This window comes from Sus scrofa, chromosome 14 (assembly GCF_054392235.1).
Source record: "Sus scrofa isolate SSC_HxYL_T2T_F1_AM1 chromosome 14, Sscrofa_HxYL_maternal_Yorkshire_Landrace_v2.0, whole genome shotgun sequence".
NCBI lineage: Eukaryota > Metazoa > Chordata > Mammalia > Artiodactyla > Suidae > Sus > Sus scrofa.
This window is the reverse complement of record NC_139396.1, coordinates 157745175-157760148: the sequence shown is the minus strand read 5'-3', so window position 1 is coordinate 157760148 and position 14974 is coordinate 157745175. Positions and strand designations below refer to the sequence as shown.

The 14974-nt window shown below is 56.1% G+C and overlaps 1 protein-coding gene across 50 annotated transcripts in view; it reads left to right on the top strand.

The window, feature by feature from the left end:
* Positions 1–13233, top strand: part of UROS (uroporphyrinogen III synthase) — a 29432-nt gene extending 16199 nt beyond the window's left edge. For 36 of the 50 annotated variants that reach the window (XM_084992718.1, XM_084992712.1, XM_084992720.1 and 33 more), the window contains 5 exon segments: positions 4398–4472; positions 7638–7718; positions 8520–8605; positions 9488–9586; positions 12682–13230. In XM_084992718.1, coding sequence (XP_084848844.1) covers positions 4398–4472; positions 7638–7718; positions 8520–8605; positions 9488–9586; positions 12682–12816 — 476 coding nt within the window. In that variant the 3' untranslated portion in view covers positions 12817–13230. 50 annotated transcript variants of the gene reach the window in all.
* Positions 13234–14974: the final 1741 nt, after the last annotated feature.

Sequence of the window (14974 nt, the reverse complement as noted above, 5' to 3'; positions counted from 1 at the left end):
GGGAACTTCCGTATGCTGTGGGTGCCGCCCTAAGAAGCAAAGGAAAAAAAAGAAAGATAAAGATGCCTTTTATAGCAAACCTCTTTCAACTCCACCTGAGTCCATGTTAATGGGTGACTTTGGGAAAGCCGCTTAAATCGGGCTGGATGCCCAGAGAACGAGTCCTGTGAAGAGGGCGAGAGCCTTCAGCCCCTGCCTCCTGCCCCCACTGCCAGGGAGAAGACGGGCTGGAGGTTGAATTCCTCCCCAGGGACCGGCGATTTCTTCCATCGTGCACAGGCGATGACGTCGCTGTAAAAATCCACAAGACAGTAACACAGAGCAGAGCTGGCAGGGAGGCCGGAGCCAGGAGCGGCACGGATGCTCAGGGCCCGACCCCGACACCCGTCCCGGGCACCATCCTTTGAAATAGCCCTTGTAATAAATCCGCAGCCGGTAGTAACCCACTTCCCTGAGCTCTGTGAGTTGTGCCAGCAAGTGACCTGACCTGCGGAGCAGGTCGTAAGAACCTCCGCTTAGAGCCGACCTCAGAAGCACAGGGGATGACGTGGGTCTGAAGCAGGGACTTTTGTGGGTCTGAGCCAGTCATCCTCAGAATTTGAGGCCACCTCCTGGCAGAGTGTCGGGACGGAGTTAAACTGTGGGACACCCAGCTGAGAGCTGGAGAACTGGTGGGTACAGGAAAGCCACACACTGGGTGATGAGAGCACCGCAGTGTGACGGGCGAGGAGAGCACAGCAGAGAAGGACGGGGGCTTCATCCCACCGTGACTTAGCTTTGTTCATTTTTTTAAGAAGAAGGAGTTGCCATTGTGGTGCAGCAGAAACAAATCCAGCTAGGAACCTTGAGGTTGCAGGTTCGATCTCTGGCTTCGCTCAGTGGCATGGCTGTGAGCTGTGGTGTAGGTCACAGATGCGGCTTGGATCCCATGTGGCTGTGGCTGTGGCTGTGTTGTAGGCTGGCAGCTGTAGCTCTGATTAGACCCCTAGCCTGGGAGCCTCCATATGCCGCAGGTGCAACCCTAAAAAAAAAAAAATTTAATTCAGTTTAAATCATGATTTTCTCCTTACTAAATTTATAAGAAGTAATCAAGTAACTATGTAATGCTGCTGATAAGGGTGCAGTGAAACAAATATATTCAAATATTGCTAAATGGCATTGAAAACTGATTCACATCTTTTGAGAAATACTTGGTCAGCATGTATTGAAAAGTTTTGCTAAGGAGTTCCCATTGTGGCTCAACAGTAACAAACCCAACTAGTATCCGTGAGGATGTCGGTTCAATCCCTGGCTTTGCTCAGTGGGTTAAGGATCTGGCATTGCTGTGAGCTGTGGTGTAGTTTGCAGACACGGCTCAGATCCCGAGTTGCCGTGGCTGTGGTTGTGATGTGGGCTGGCAGCTGCAGCCCGGATTGGACCCCTAGCCTGGGAACCTCATGTGTCTCAGGTGCAGCCCTAAAAAGACAAAGAAGAATTTTATTTTATGTTGTATACCTTTACTCTAATTTAAAGCAACCTAAAAGGAAAATCACCAGATGGTAAAGTTAGTTACTCCCCAGTAGTGGTATTGTAATTGGTTTTTATTTTTAAAATATTTTCCATATTTTCCCAGGTAAGTTTGGAATTTACGTATTATTTTTAAAGCACAAAATGAAAACAGGGAATCATTAAAAATGGACATTTTCAAATACTTAACGCTTAGTAATTGCGAGTGAACGCACCTGTAACTCTGGTTCAATACAGTTCAGTTTGTCCAAAGGAATTTTAAAATATTGGGAGAAGGTACAGTATGAGTGAAAAAAAGTTTGAGAATTAAAAGCACACTTTCCAGAGAAACGAGGTTGGGAAGAGAGAGTTGGAAGCTGCTGGACTAAGAGAGGTGACGTGTATCCAGCTCCTCCATGAGGCGGGACTCTGCCAGGTCAGCACCTCAGCTGGCACCTTCCAGCTGCCCAGGATGCCACCTCCACTATTCCCTCCCCCGCCCCCATAAGTTAAAAATTGCTGGAGTTCCCGTCGTGGCTCAGTGGTTAACAAATCTGACTAGGAACCATGAATTTGAGGGTTCGATCCCTGGCCTTGCTCAGTGGGTTAAGGATCCAGCATTGCCGTGAGCTGTGGTGTAGGTTGCAGACGCGGCTCAGATCTTGCATTGCTGTGGCTGTGGTGTAGGCTGGCGGTTACAGATCTGATTCGACCCCTAGCCTGGGAACCTCCATATGCTGCGGGAGTGGCCCAAGAAATGGCAAAAAGACAAAAAAAAAAAAAATTGGCTTGCACTTTCTTTCATTATTTCTTTTTTTTTTTTTTCCTGAGATAGAAGAGAAAAGAAAATAACATAGGCAATTTCTGACTTATATGCCAAAAATTCAGCTACCAAATAGAGTGGTTTTGTACATTTTCCTATTTTGATTTTATACTCCAGATTCGCACTCTCCCACATCCTTCCGATAAGTAATTTCAAGCTATCCTATGACTTGCAGCTTGATTTCAGTGGCCTCGCTCTGCATTTTGCTCCCACTGTTCTGTCACATAAGAACTAGAAGAAAGAAACGGGTGACACGTTGATGAGAAATCTGTCTGATTCTTGAAGCCACTGAGCGTGGGCCGACGTCGACTATAGCACAGGTGCAAAGCTTTGGCCTCGATGGGCCGTGCCTTGGCCTCGAGCTGCTCCCTCTGTGTTCTGTTGGAAGGAAAAGGACATATTCTAAATACTGGAAACCTAATTTCAAAGGAGAGATGAAATTAGAGACTTTGCAGTTTTCAAAAAGCTCTAGGGAGAAACCACATCTATCTTCAACACGAAGTTCCATCACCCGACCTCCGAACGTTCTGTTTTAGTTCACCTTTCTGGAAAGGTGATGCGCCGAAGGAGCCGCCTTCCGTGGCTAAAGGGAAGAGGCATTGATGAGGCCCCGAGGTTTCTGTTCACCTGAGTCTCAGTGAGGGCTTGGAGAGCTAGAGGAGGTCGAGCACCAGCCGCTGGAGGAGACCAGGCCCCGTGTGCTAGTCTTTGCTGCGGAACAAAGAACCCCCAAACTTAGCAGCTAGAAACAAGCATGGACTATCTCACCGTTTCTGTGGGTCCACGCTGGCTTGGTTGGTCCTTCTGGCTCGGGGTCTCTCCCTGAGCTGTAGATACTTCAGGGCTTGGCTGGGGGAGGGCCTGCTTCCGAGATCCTGCACAGGGACCACTGCCCAGCTCACGCACGTGGGTGTCTCTGCAGGGCTTCTCCCGACATGGCAGCTGGCCTCCCCGCTTGTGGGACAAGCCCAGAGCCAGCACCCAGGACGGGAGCACAGTCTTGACAACCTAACCTTGGAGGTGACATTCCCTCTTTTTCCTTGAATCGAGCCAGTAAGTCCAGACCACACCCGAGAGGCGGGCTTGACGCGGGGATGTGGGTGCCAGGGGCCACTGGGGCCACTTTACAACACACAGGCGCCCTCGGTCCAACTGAGCCCGGGAGCTCCTGGCTGCCCAGCAGCTGTGGACATTGTAAGCAAAGAGGGGGACAGGAGAAATGTTTCTCAAAGCAGGCGTGAAAACAGGGTCCCGTGAACAGGAGGGGGCTCCGTGGGGAAGCCCAGCGGGAGAGATGTTTGCGCTTCTCCAGAAACGCTGTGACTCGGCGGCCTTAATTTTGTCGGCACTGATGCTTGTGGAGACAAGTGCACACTGTGCAGCGTTGTTCTTGGCCTGTGTGGAGTCCCGCGAGCACGTTGTTTGGGTTCGGGAACGCGTGCTTGTTTCACTAAGACTGAGCCGGTCTGGGCCCGTCCTTTGTCAGTGGCCTCTGCAGAGAGACCACGTGTTCCCCTGTCTGGAAGCGTTCCGGGGAGCTCGGGGGTCTGCCGCCTGCTCTCTCCCCTTCCCCTAAGTGACCTGCCTCCTCGGTGCTGGGCGTCCTGTCGGCAGATCTTGAAGAAACTGCTCCTCCTCCCCCCCCCCCGCCCCCCGACCTCGGTCCAGCCCCGTCTCCATGGGTCACCTCCCTAACAAAACGGGGCCTCTGATGCTGCGTTAAGTTGCACACCCCAAACACCCACTGCCTCCTGCCTGGCTGATGAGAGCCTTTCTGCTTTCCTCCCTGAGGGCAGGCAGCGTGCTCTCCTCATCTCCTATGATGCTGAAAACAGCCCCGTCTGGCTGGTGTCTTCCCTTCCTGCACATGAGCTGGGGGAGAAGGGGGGACGCAGAGACTGACAGCGCCCCAAAGCTGCAGGTCCGGGGGGCGGGGCCGGAGCCCAGCTCCCTGACGGCGTCCCAGGGGAGACATTGTCCATGTCATTTGTAAGGCACGTGCCTTTGGGTTTGCACAACACACACACACACACAGGAACAGAAAGACTTGAATTACCATGTAAAGAAATGTATTTGTGTTGTTTTCCAGTGAGTAAAATTGGCCTGGACCCTGAAGGAGAAAACTGTGGAAACGCAGAAAAGCTTGCAGAATACATTTGTTCCCGTAAGTAGAGGAGGGTCACCCCAAGAGAAGCCGTGCGTTTTGGTTGGTCGGTCTCACAACCGGCGCCTCGGTGCCCCCGCTGGTGTCGGTGGATGCGCAGCATGTGCACCCTTCCTGGACGTGCGCCTTGTCTGTCTGTCTGTGCTTGTCTGAGACTCAGGCCACTGCCCTCCACCCGCTACACGGAAGGACCTGAGACAACTCCACTGTGACTCAGAGGGGTCAGAGAAAACGCAGAGGCAAGCCCTCCGCAGGGGTCCTAAGGGGAGCAGAGGCAGCCGGAGTCGCTAGGCGCCGTCCGTCTGTCTGTCACCCCCCCTTTCCTCGTGGGAGTCACTTCCTTCTCTGAATTCCCTCCCCCAGAGCCTGCTCCCCCGTCAAGAGCTGACTCACTTGCTCAGAAGCTCTTCGTTGGACAGCATATGGACAGATTCTTAAAATGGCAGGGCTTCTAGGGACGTTTGTTTGTTTTGTCTTTTTAGGGCTACATGGGTGGCCTATGGCAGTTCCCAGGCTTGGGGCCAAATCGAACCCACAGCTCCCAGCCTACACCCCAGCCACAGCAACTCGGGATCCGAGCCACATCTGTGACCTACACCACAGCTCACCGCAACGCCGGACCCTCCACCCACTGAGCGAGGCCAGGGGATCGAACAAGCAGCCTCATGGACCCTAGTTGGATTGTAACCCATTGAGTCACAACAGGGAACTCCCTGTTTATATTTAAATAGGGGTTAAGCTTTAAACTAGGTGTGAAACTGTAGGCTTCTCACGATGCATGAGCTGAGAATTTTGGAGCCAAGCTCTGGGAGAGAGAGAGTACACGTAGGGGGTCCCCTCCGGGGTCGTCCCATCGGCCCCCCACGCGTCTGCTCCAGCTGCGGACACACGTGTGCCCTTGTCACGTGGGCCCCTCCCCCACAGACACAGCGATAGGCCTGACGTCAGGGCCATAGACACGTGACGTCACACACCCACGGGAAAGATGACGTGGGCTCAGCCTGCCCTCTGTCACGGGCAGGAGACCAGGGCCTTGCTGCTCCGGGTCGGGGGCTGTGGAGCTGCCTGCTGGGCCACATCCTCACGTGTCGTAGCTGGACAGCAGCCCTCGACCATCCGAAACGCGGGCTGGGCTCTGACCCGCAGCTGCGGGTCCCAGACCCTCTCTAGAACCTACTGAGTGGCCAGGTCGGCTGCTGACCCCGAGGTCTTCCTCTGAGGCTGACCCGGGCAAGGTGTGCCTGCTCCGCCCCTGGGGTGGCGGCATCCGGGTCGGCAGGGAGAAAGCACCTTGGCTGGGCACTTCCACGGCGACCAGGACGGTGGCGAGTGGTGCCGTGTGTGGCCTGCTCTGTGGGACCGTCTCTTCTCAAGGTGCCACCAGCCTTTCTTTGTCTCGGAGGTCTTAGGAGGCCTTCCTGTCAGGAGCCAGTGCTGCTGCCCGAAGGTTCTCGAGCGTGTCTGTTTCTGTTGATCCCTGGGAGCTGGTCCTGGAAGAGTCAGGCATCGTCCACCTCCCTGGGGGCCAGGACCCCCCGGAGCTCAGGCGGGGGACGGCAGAGGGACTTGCCCGGTTTCCAGTTCACGCTGCTTTTCCCACTTTTCCTTTGAGAATAATTCCTCTTTGCTGAGTCCCTGGAGCTCTGCATTTGATGGAGGACTCGGCCTCACTGGAGCTGGTCTCATCTGCCCCTCGGCACCTTGGCTGCAGCCTGGGTGGGAGCAGCAGCCGAAGCAGGAAGCCAGGCGGGGGCGCCCTGGGACAGCCCAGGCTGTGTGCGCCCATCCTGGCTGCAGCTTCCACCAGGCTGGGGCCCGGGGAGCCGCCGGGTCAGGGCTCACCTCCCACCTCGCCTTTGTGGGGGTCTCAGAAACAGTCCCTTAAGGAAGAAGAGCCCTTTTTAACTGGAAAGCGGCTCCACCACACTCAGGGCCAGGGGCCCCGATCGGAGGGAAGGGAGCTGCCCGCCCACAGCTGCCCTGCTCCACGGCCCTCCGCCGGCAGCGTCCACACTGGCCCTGGAGACGCTGCAGGAACATGGGTGAGTGGTGAGAAGAGGCAGGGGGCAGTCACTGGCCCGCACACCCTGGCGTTTCCTGCAAGTTGTCTGATTGTGTAACATTGTTGTCCTGGGCCCAGGTGCCGGGCGACCATTTGACTCACTTCTGCTGATAGAAGAGGGTGACTTGTCCAAAGTCACTGAGCTCAGAGGGCTGGGCCAGGTCTCCAGCTCAGGTCAGCAGCCCAGGCTGCGTCTCCAGCTCACAGCGGGCCGGGCGCACCTGCATCTCCCAAGTCGGCCTCCTCCTGCTGCTCCCCGGCCGCTCAGCGCCCCCTGCCCGCAGGCCTGAGAAGGGCAGCCGTCGCTGACGTGGCAGTTATTAGAGTTTTACAGTCACGCACACCTCTTCGAGGAAAATGACAGTTAAAGACTCAGTCTTGTCATCTAATTACCCACAGCTACTGTTTACGGAGCCCCCACCCCAGCTGCATAACACCGGATTTTCCACAGCTGCTGTGCTCAGCCCGCAGCCCAGGCCCCCTTCCTGCTGAGGGAGCCCCGTGGTGCATTGCTGCATGTCGGGTTAGACTCCTGCCGGGTGCCTGGTGCCCCCCATCATCCTGGGGGCACCTCACCTCTGGCCTCTGAGCAGTCAACCAGCTGTCAGGTCGGCCTGTTTAGCTCTGGCCTATTGGGGTTAAAATCTGCAGGTAGTAAGCTCATCCCAAAAAGGATTTTTTTTTTAATTACTTTATTTTCCATAAATAATCTTATGGCAAAGAGGAAGAGCTGGGTGGTCGAGCGATGCTGTTTTCGGAGATGCTGTCAGTTCACACGGTGATGAGATGGGCCACAGACACCCTCATGCTGCTTCCTGCCTCCTCCTGGGCTCCGGCCCCCTCTCTCCCTCCATCCGGGGCTCCTCAGAGGAAGACACTGTTGCTCCAGGGCCAGCACAGGCCTGTCCTCTAGACTGACTCTGGTCACTGGAGCCACCAGGATGGGAGGGCACTAGGGAGCAGGGGTGACAGCGTCCGGCTCGTGTGGATGTTAGTTTGCCTGGCACGCAGGGCAGGGCCCGGGGCTGCCGCTCCCTCACCCGCAGGCACATGTGCCTCCTGACTTTCGACGAAGTTCTGCAAAGTCTCTGATTTATTTGCAGGGGAGTCGTCAGCTCTGCCTCTTCTCTTTCCCTGCGGAAACCTCAAACGAGAAACCCTGCCACGTATGCTCAAGGACAAAGGTGACTGGATGCAGAGGGCACTGCCCCACCCCCACTCTCTGGGGTCCATCCAGAGCCTTCTGGGTGAAGTGTCGGCCTTGGAGACCCCAAGGGCGAGCAGGCCTGGTTGGACAGCCTCATGTTAGGTGTGGGGTGCGTTCTACCTTCCCTGCTTCAGGTCTGTTCCCCTCCACCCAGTCCGCTCTCATGGGAGCACATAGAGGGTTGCCACGGAGCCTTTGCCAGGAGGAGGGGGCTGTGGTGTTGCTGTGACCCCTGCCCCCAGGCGGGCACACGCAGAAGCCAACCTGAGGAGGGAGCTGGCCGTGCATATCATTCACGCAGCATCCTCCGGCTCAGCCTCTTGAGCCTCGCTCCAGCCCCCGGGCTCCATCCCAAGGTGCCCAGGCCCCAGAGACCTCTGAGCTGTCCACTCCAGCCCCCAGGCCGGTAAAACTCCCTCAAAACTCGGCCTCAAGCCTTTTGCCCTACGGGGGGGATGCCATAGACATCACCCGTGGTGCAGCCCTGGGCCAGTCCTGTGGGCAGCCCACACGATGGGAACGAGGTTTCCACACCCTCACCACCCTCTGCCATCTCAGCCTCACTCACCCTCTGCCATCTCAGCCTCCTCTACGTGTGAGCACCCATGGTGCCGAGCAGGCTGAGGGCCAGCTGCATCTGCTGGCACTAAGCCCACACCTGCCCGGTCCCGGCAGCTCGTTCCAGGAGGGTTGTGTGGCACCAGGATCCTCACTGGCTGTGCCCCGTGGTATGTGCCCAGCTTGGTAAAGTCTGTGTACTGGTTTTGCTTGTGTCCAGGGGTCCCCATGGAGAGCATAACTGTCTACCAGACGATTCCGCACCCCGGGATCCAGGGGAACCTCAACAGCTACTATTCCCAGCAGGTGCGTGGAGTTTGGGGCGAGCCAGGGTGAGCTGGGTGCCCGGGTGGGGGTGGCTGGGCCGAGGGCAAGGCTTCCACTGTGGGCTCTGCTGTGCCCCCATCTTTAGGAGGCTTCGCCTCTCTCTTGGGAACTAGGAATAGACCTGGCTTATCTAGGAAAGTTTTGATCTGGATTTAGGAGATAATGTACAGCATCTGAGACAAAGAAAGCCTGGCATGAGTGGTGACCTTGATGTTGCTCAGGTGTGGGCACTGGTGGACCTGCAGGGGCAGCGGCGGAGGCTGGGAAGGCCTCCAGGCCAAGGAGGAGTCGGGATTGGACTTGGGGACCTTTGGGGGCTGCAGGCAGAGGAGCGCATGGCTCTTGATTGAGTGGAAGGAATTTTCTGCATCTGTGTTCAGAGGATGCCTCTCCCTCCTCGCCCAGGACAGGCTTCCGAAAGCCTTGCAGGTCCTGGAGGCCCTGTTGGCAGAAACCAAAGCAGAAGGGCCAGGCGGCCGTCTGTGTGCTGTCTGCTCTCTTTCCAGAAGGGGTGGAGAGCGGCAGGGAGCTGGCTTGCTGCTGCCTCACTTGATCGGGGCCACTTTGGCCACTGAAGCTCGAGGCGTTGTCTGCTGGGCTGGGTGCCGGGGCCACAGTGCCCGTGTCCTCTGACCAGGCAGAGCCACCAAGGAGCAGCACCAGCCTCTCCCATCACACCCCTTTCTGAATAGTCCCCTCACCTGAACCTGGCCTCGGTGGAGCCCAGGGTGCCGTCCGCGGGGACCCTCCTGTCACGAATGCGCGGGGGCTGCCTGGGGCTCCAGGGGTGCCGGGGCTGCGGGAAGCGTCTCTCCCCTCGGCCCCAAGGCGAGGGCTTCATCTTGGCCTCTCTCCGCGCAGGGCATTCCAGCCAGCATCACGTTTTTCAGCCCCTCTGGCCTGTCGTACAGTCTCAAGCATATTCAGGAATTATCTGGTGACAGCATTGACCAGATTAAGGTGAAGTATTCAGTGGATTTTTGATCTTTTCAGATACTTTTTTTAAAAAACTTTTACTAATTATCCTGGCACTTCCACGTGACGTTAAAGCAGCCTGACCTCACAGATGCCCTGCTGCAGCTCTGGAGAAAAGGCAGGGCTTTAGGAGTCCCGGGCCCTGTGCTTACAACTCCGCAGTGCCACTTCCTGGCTGGTGCTTCTGGACCGGTTACCTAACCTCTCTGAGCCTGTAGCATGAGGGTGATTATCGCTTGCGGCCTTTACAGACAGATGTATGGTCTTCTCTGATCGTTAGTCTCGGGATTAGATGAAAGAATTCAAGATAAAGTCCTTAGCCTGGGGCCTGGCACCGTATTAGCCCCTTCCCCTCTGCTCTCACTGTCTTGAGTTGTCTATTGTAAAAGCATTTCCCCTTTTCATGTCTTTTTTTTTTTTTAACTCAGTGCATTTTATTACATTTATAGTTGTACAAAGATCTTCAGGTCTTAATTAAAAAGGTTTTCCTTTGCACTTTTGGGGGGACTGTATTTGTTAGGGGTCTGCAGGTGTCTGTAATGGGGATGCATTTAACAGGCTCAAGGGAGGCTGTGACCAGAGGCCCCCAGGACAGGCCACCAGCACTACGGGCACTCATGCAGCCAGGAGCCAAGGTCCTGGCCTTTCCTGGCACACCTGGAGGGTCAGGACGGCCTCACTTTTATGGACAGTGCCAGCCCCCTGCACCCGGCTGGCACCCTCACTCCCAGGCGGTGCTCAGGGACCGCCCGGGTGGTCGGATGGTCGTTGGCGCTGGGCCTCCAGCCCATGAGGGGGTGGGCGGCACTGCTGCAGGGCGCCCTCTGCAGCCCGGGACCAGCCCTGCAGGCGCCGCTGTGGGCCCCGGGGTGAGTCCCACAGCAGCGTCTCCGCCTGCTCTCTCTCCTGTGACCACACGGTTTCAGGGGGACTGAAAGGTCAGGGGGAAAAGTCGTCTTGTCACCAAACTGCTTCTGCTGAAATTATGTTTGCTGCTTGCTAGTTCCCACCCTCAGGGAGGTGTTTGTTTTCTTTTTAATTTTTTTTTAAAGCTTTATTGGTGTTCCCTTGTGGCGCAGCAGGTTAAGGATCCCCAGTTGTCACTGCAGTGGCTCAGGTCGCTGCTGTGACGCAGGTTCAGCCCCTGGCCCAGGAACTTCCACATGCTGAGGGTGCAGCCAAAAACAACAACAATGACTGCTTTATTTAGATATAATTTGCATATCATTAAATTCACGTTTTTATTTTTGTTTTGTGTGGCTGGGCCCACAGTATGTGGAAGCTCTCAGGCCGGGGATCAAACCCACACCACAGCCGCAACCCGAGCTGCTGCAGTGACAATGCCAGATCCTTCGCCTGCTGCACGGCAAGAGAGCACCAAAACTCACTGCTTATGAATCAGATATGTACCTTTTAATGTGTGGAGCTCACCGGTTTTTATCCAGAACATTTACCTGTCCTGGACTTTTCACATAAAGGGAGTCATCGCACGTCGTCTTTTGCGACGGCTTTTTCACGGAGCCTAATGGTTTCAAGGCCTCCCGTGCTGTCTTGGGTCTGTACTTCATTTCTCTGTATCCAGATGATGGTCCGTTCTCCGAATACACCACCTTCTACTGCCCATTCATCAGCTGATAGGTGTTTGGGTCACGTCCGCTTTTGAGCTGTCATGAGTATTGCTGAATGAGCGTCGATACAGTTTTTTTGTGTGTGTGTGGACATACGTTTTCATTTCTCTTGAATACATCCCTAGGAGTGGAATTGCTAGATCATACATTAATGTTCACTTTTGGAAGCATTACCAGCTGTTTGCTGAAGTAGCTGTACCGTGTTGCATTCCCAGCAGCAGGAACGGGGATTCGAATTCCTCCGCCTCCTCGCCGACACTTGTTATTTTTTGTCTTTGTGATCACAGGCGCTCTCGTGGGCAGGAAGTAATTTCTCACCGTGGGTTTGGCTGGGACTTCCCTCATGACTAGTGGCACTGAGCATCTTTTCAGGGCGTTGGCCGGTTTTGTCTATTTGTTTGTTTTGGTCTTTTTAGGGCTGCACCTGCAGCCTATGGAGGATCCCAGGCTAGGGGTCAAATTGGAGCTGTAGCCACCAGCCTACACCACAGCCACAGCCACATGGGATCTGAGCCACATCTGCAACCTACACCACAGTTCACAGCAATGCCAGATCCTTAACCCACAGAGCGAGGTCAGGGATCGAACCCGCAACCTCATGGTTCCTGGTCAGATTCGTTAACCACTGAGCCACGACAGGGACTCCCCTCTTTTCACTTTTTTGATGGTATTCGTTGAAGCACAAAGGTTTTTTTTTTAATTTTGATAAAGACCAACTTACCTATTTTTTATTGTTATTTGTACTTTTCATAGGGTGTCTTAAGAAACCGTTGCCTAATCCAAGGTTGTGAAGGTTCACTCTGTTTTCTTCTGGTTTCATACTTTTAGCTCTTCCATGTGAGTCTTTGATCCACTTTGAGTTGATTTTTTGTGTGTAGGGTAGGGGTCCAGCTTCAAGTTTTCTTCCTCAGGGAGTTTCTGGAGGAGGGGCTGCTTTGTGGGCTGCAGGGTGGAGACTGCAGGAGCTTGAGCTTCTGGGGACAGTGGCCCTCCTTCCTCGCGCCCACAGGCGGTACTGCCAAGGCGGCACCTCCACTGTCCTGTGGAGCCGGGATTGAACCTGACCCCCTGGCTCTGGGCCCTGGGCTTCACGGCTCTGCTTTCCGGGGGTGGGGGGCCAGCCACAGCCCCCGCCACACTCAGAGCCCCTTTTAGACTTTGTTCTGTGCTCCACCTGCCCCCACCCTTGGCATGTGCTGCTTCCAGGCCTCCGTCCCCGCCCAACCCAGGCCACGGGGCTATGAGCTCTCGCTCAGGCTGACAGTGAGGCTGTCCTGCGGGGAAGACTTTTCGCAGGCAAAGGACCAGGGGTGCATCAGAGGTCCTGCGGCATCTCTAAGCCCTCGCGGGAGGAGCGATGTCGCAGCGGAGAGGACGTGGGCCGGCCCCTCGCCCTCCTGCTCCCCACCCCTGCCCCTGCCCCTGCCCTGAGGCCCCTGTCTCCCCCTGCAGTTCGTGGCCATCGGCCCCACCACGGCCCGCGCCCTGGCCGCGCAGGGCCTGCCCGTGAGCTGCACCGCGGAGAGCCCCACGCCGCGAGCCCTGGCCGCCGGCATCAGGACGGCGCTCCAGCCCCACAGATGCTGAGCCAGCTGCCCTGGGTCTTGCTGCTCCCCCGGGGCCCAGGCGACGTGTGGTGCCTCCGGGTGGGGCCAGGCCTCCGGCGGGGGATCCAGGAAGCTGTCACCTCCTCACCCCTGCCTCGCGCCCGGAGGGAGCCACCCGGACACCGGGGAGCTGCAGGGGGACCCGAGGCCAGCATCAGGCCCACATGCACCTGCCCTGCCTCCGCAGAGGCAACTCGGACCCTCGGCCGGCACTCAGGGCTCCTCTGGCAGCAGGAAGGAGATCAAATACAGTGCGCTGGACACTTGGGCTGATGGGTATTGTCACTACAGCCTCCGCTGTGGTCAGTGCAAAGCTGTGTCTGGGGAGAAGCACGTGTACCCCGTTGTGAAAACTGATAAGCTGGAATCACTAATAAAGTTTGCTGTGTGTGAAGGAGTTTTGTTCGTGTTACAAAAGGACCTTGAAGTTCCTGCTCTGTGAGCTGTGGACAGTTGCAATTCAAATACAGAGAGATTGTCTTCCCTTCAGAAAGAGAAGTGTGGCAGCAGTCCCCGAGGCGCCCCGGAGCCGGGGCGGGCCTCCTTCGGGGCCTCGTGCGCAGGTGCCGGGCCCACCCTGAAGGGAGGGTCTGGAAATCTGTCCCCGAACTTTACCTCTGCTTTTTCCACCTTGGCCTGGACGCGGGCTAGGCTGACCGAAACCTGTGTCTGTCCGGCAGTATGTGAGCAAGTGGCAGTCAAGACCCCCGAGGCCCCTGGGGGGGTCGCCTTCCTTGGAAAGTGTGCTCTTTTTCTTGTCTGTCTTTTTTCTTTTTTTTTTTTTTTCTTTTTTCTTTTTTGGCTGCCCCACGGCATATGCAGTTCCCAGCCAGGGATCAGATCCGAGCTGCTCTTACGACCTACACCACAGCTAGAGCAACGCCAGATCCTTTAAGCCACTGTGCCAGGCCGGGGATCAAACCTGCATCCTGGCACCGCAGAGATGCCACCGTTCTCACTGTGCCACAGCAGAAGCTCCTGGAAGGTGTTTTCTCTTGAGCACCGCCAGCCCCACACACAGGGCCTTGCCTCTCAGGGCCACTCCGGTCACCCGCAGGCGTGGCCGTAACTCTTATTCCCATTTCTCTGTGGAGCAACGGAGACTCAAGAGCTTAAGTGACTTGCTCGTCACTAGACTGAGCGTGATGACAGGCCTGAGCCACCGCACGTCAGGTTAACCTGCGTAGGGAAGTGAGGTGATTAGTTCTGCAGACTTTGGTGTGACCCGGACAGAAACTCTGCAGGTTCTGTCGTGTGTTTTGTCTACATTTTTCAAAAGACAAGGCAGAAGCCATCCCACCACTTCGCTTTGAAAGTCAGCCCTGGATTCTTGAGTTCAGAATCCAGGTTCTCAAGGAGCCTTTCCCGCCGGCGTTCTCGGTCTGTTCTGGGCACCGAGCCCAGCCCGCAGCAGCCCGGCAGAGGAGTGGGCAGGGACATCCAGGGCCCCGGCCGTCAGGGAGGCCGGATACAGGCCTCCCCGAACCTCCCTAAGCCCCTCAACAGAGCCTGCAGCTGCGAGGGCTGTGGCCGCAGCACCAAGGTTGCAGGGGGACCGTCTAGAGCGAGGCCAGCCTCCAGATCCACCCGCTCCTGGGACTAGAGGCTGTGTGGTCCTGCTCTGGGAGACAAGTACGTGGCCTGTGCCACAGCAGGCCGTCTGGCCAGGGGGGGTCACAGCTCCCGGGGTGGGTGAGCCTGTCCCTGATCACATGCCAGACTGGAGGAGGGGGCCATGTCAGAGCAAGGTCAAATCGCTCTAGAAGTTTCCCAACCATTTCTGTGCTTTTGGCTAAGGCAGTTGTAAGCACAAGCTCTTAGGATTATGAAGAGAATGGAAAGTTACAAAGTTAAATCTAAAAACCCTTGCAGGGGAGTTCCTGTCCTGGCTTAGTGGTCAACGAATCCGATGAGAAACCATGAGGTTGCGGGTTTGATCCCTGGCCTTGCTCAGTGGGTTAAGGATCCAGCATTGCCGTGAGCTGTGGTGTAGATTGCAGACGCGGCTCGGATCCCATGTTGCTGTGGCTCTGGCGTAGATTAGACCCCTGGCCTGGGAACCTCCAAATGCCACAGGAGCAGCCCTAGAAAAGGCAAAAAGACAAAAAAAAAAAAAAAAAAAAAAAAAATCCTTTCAG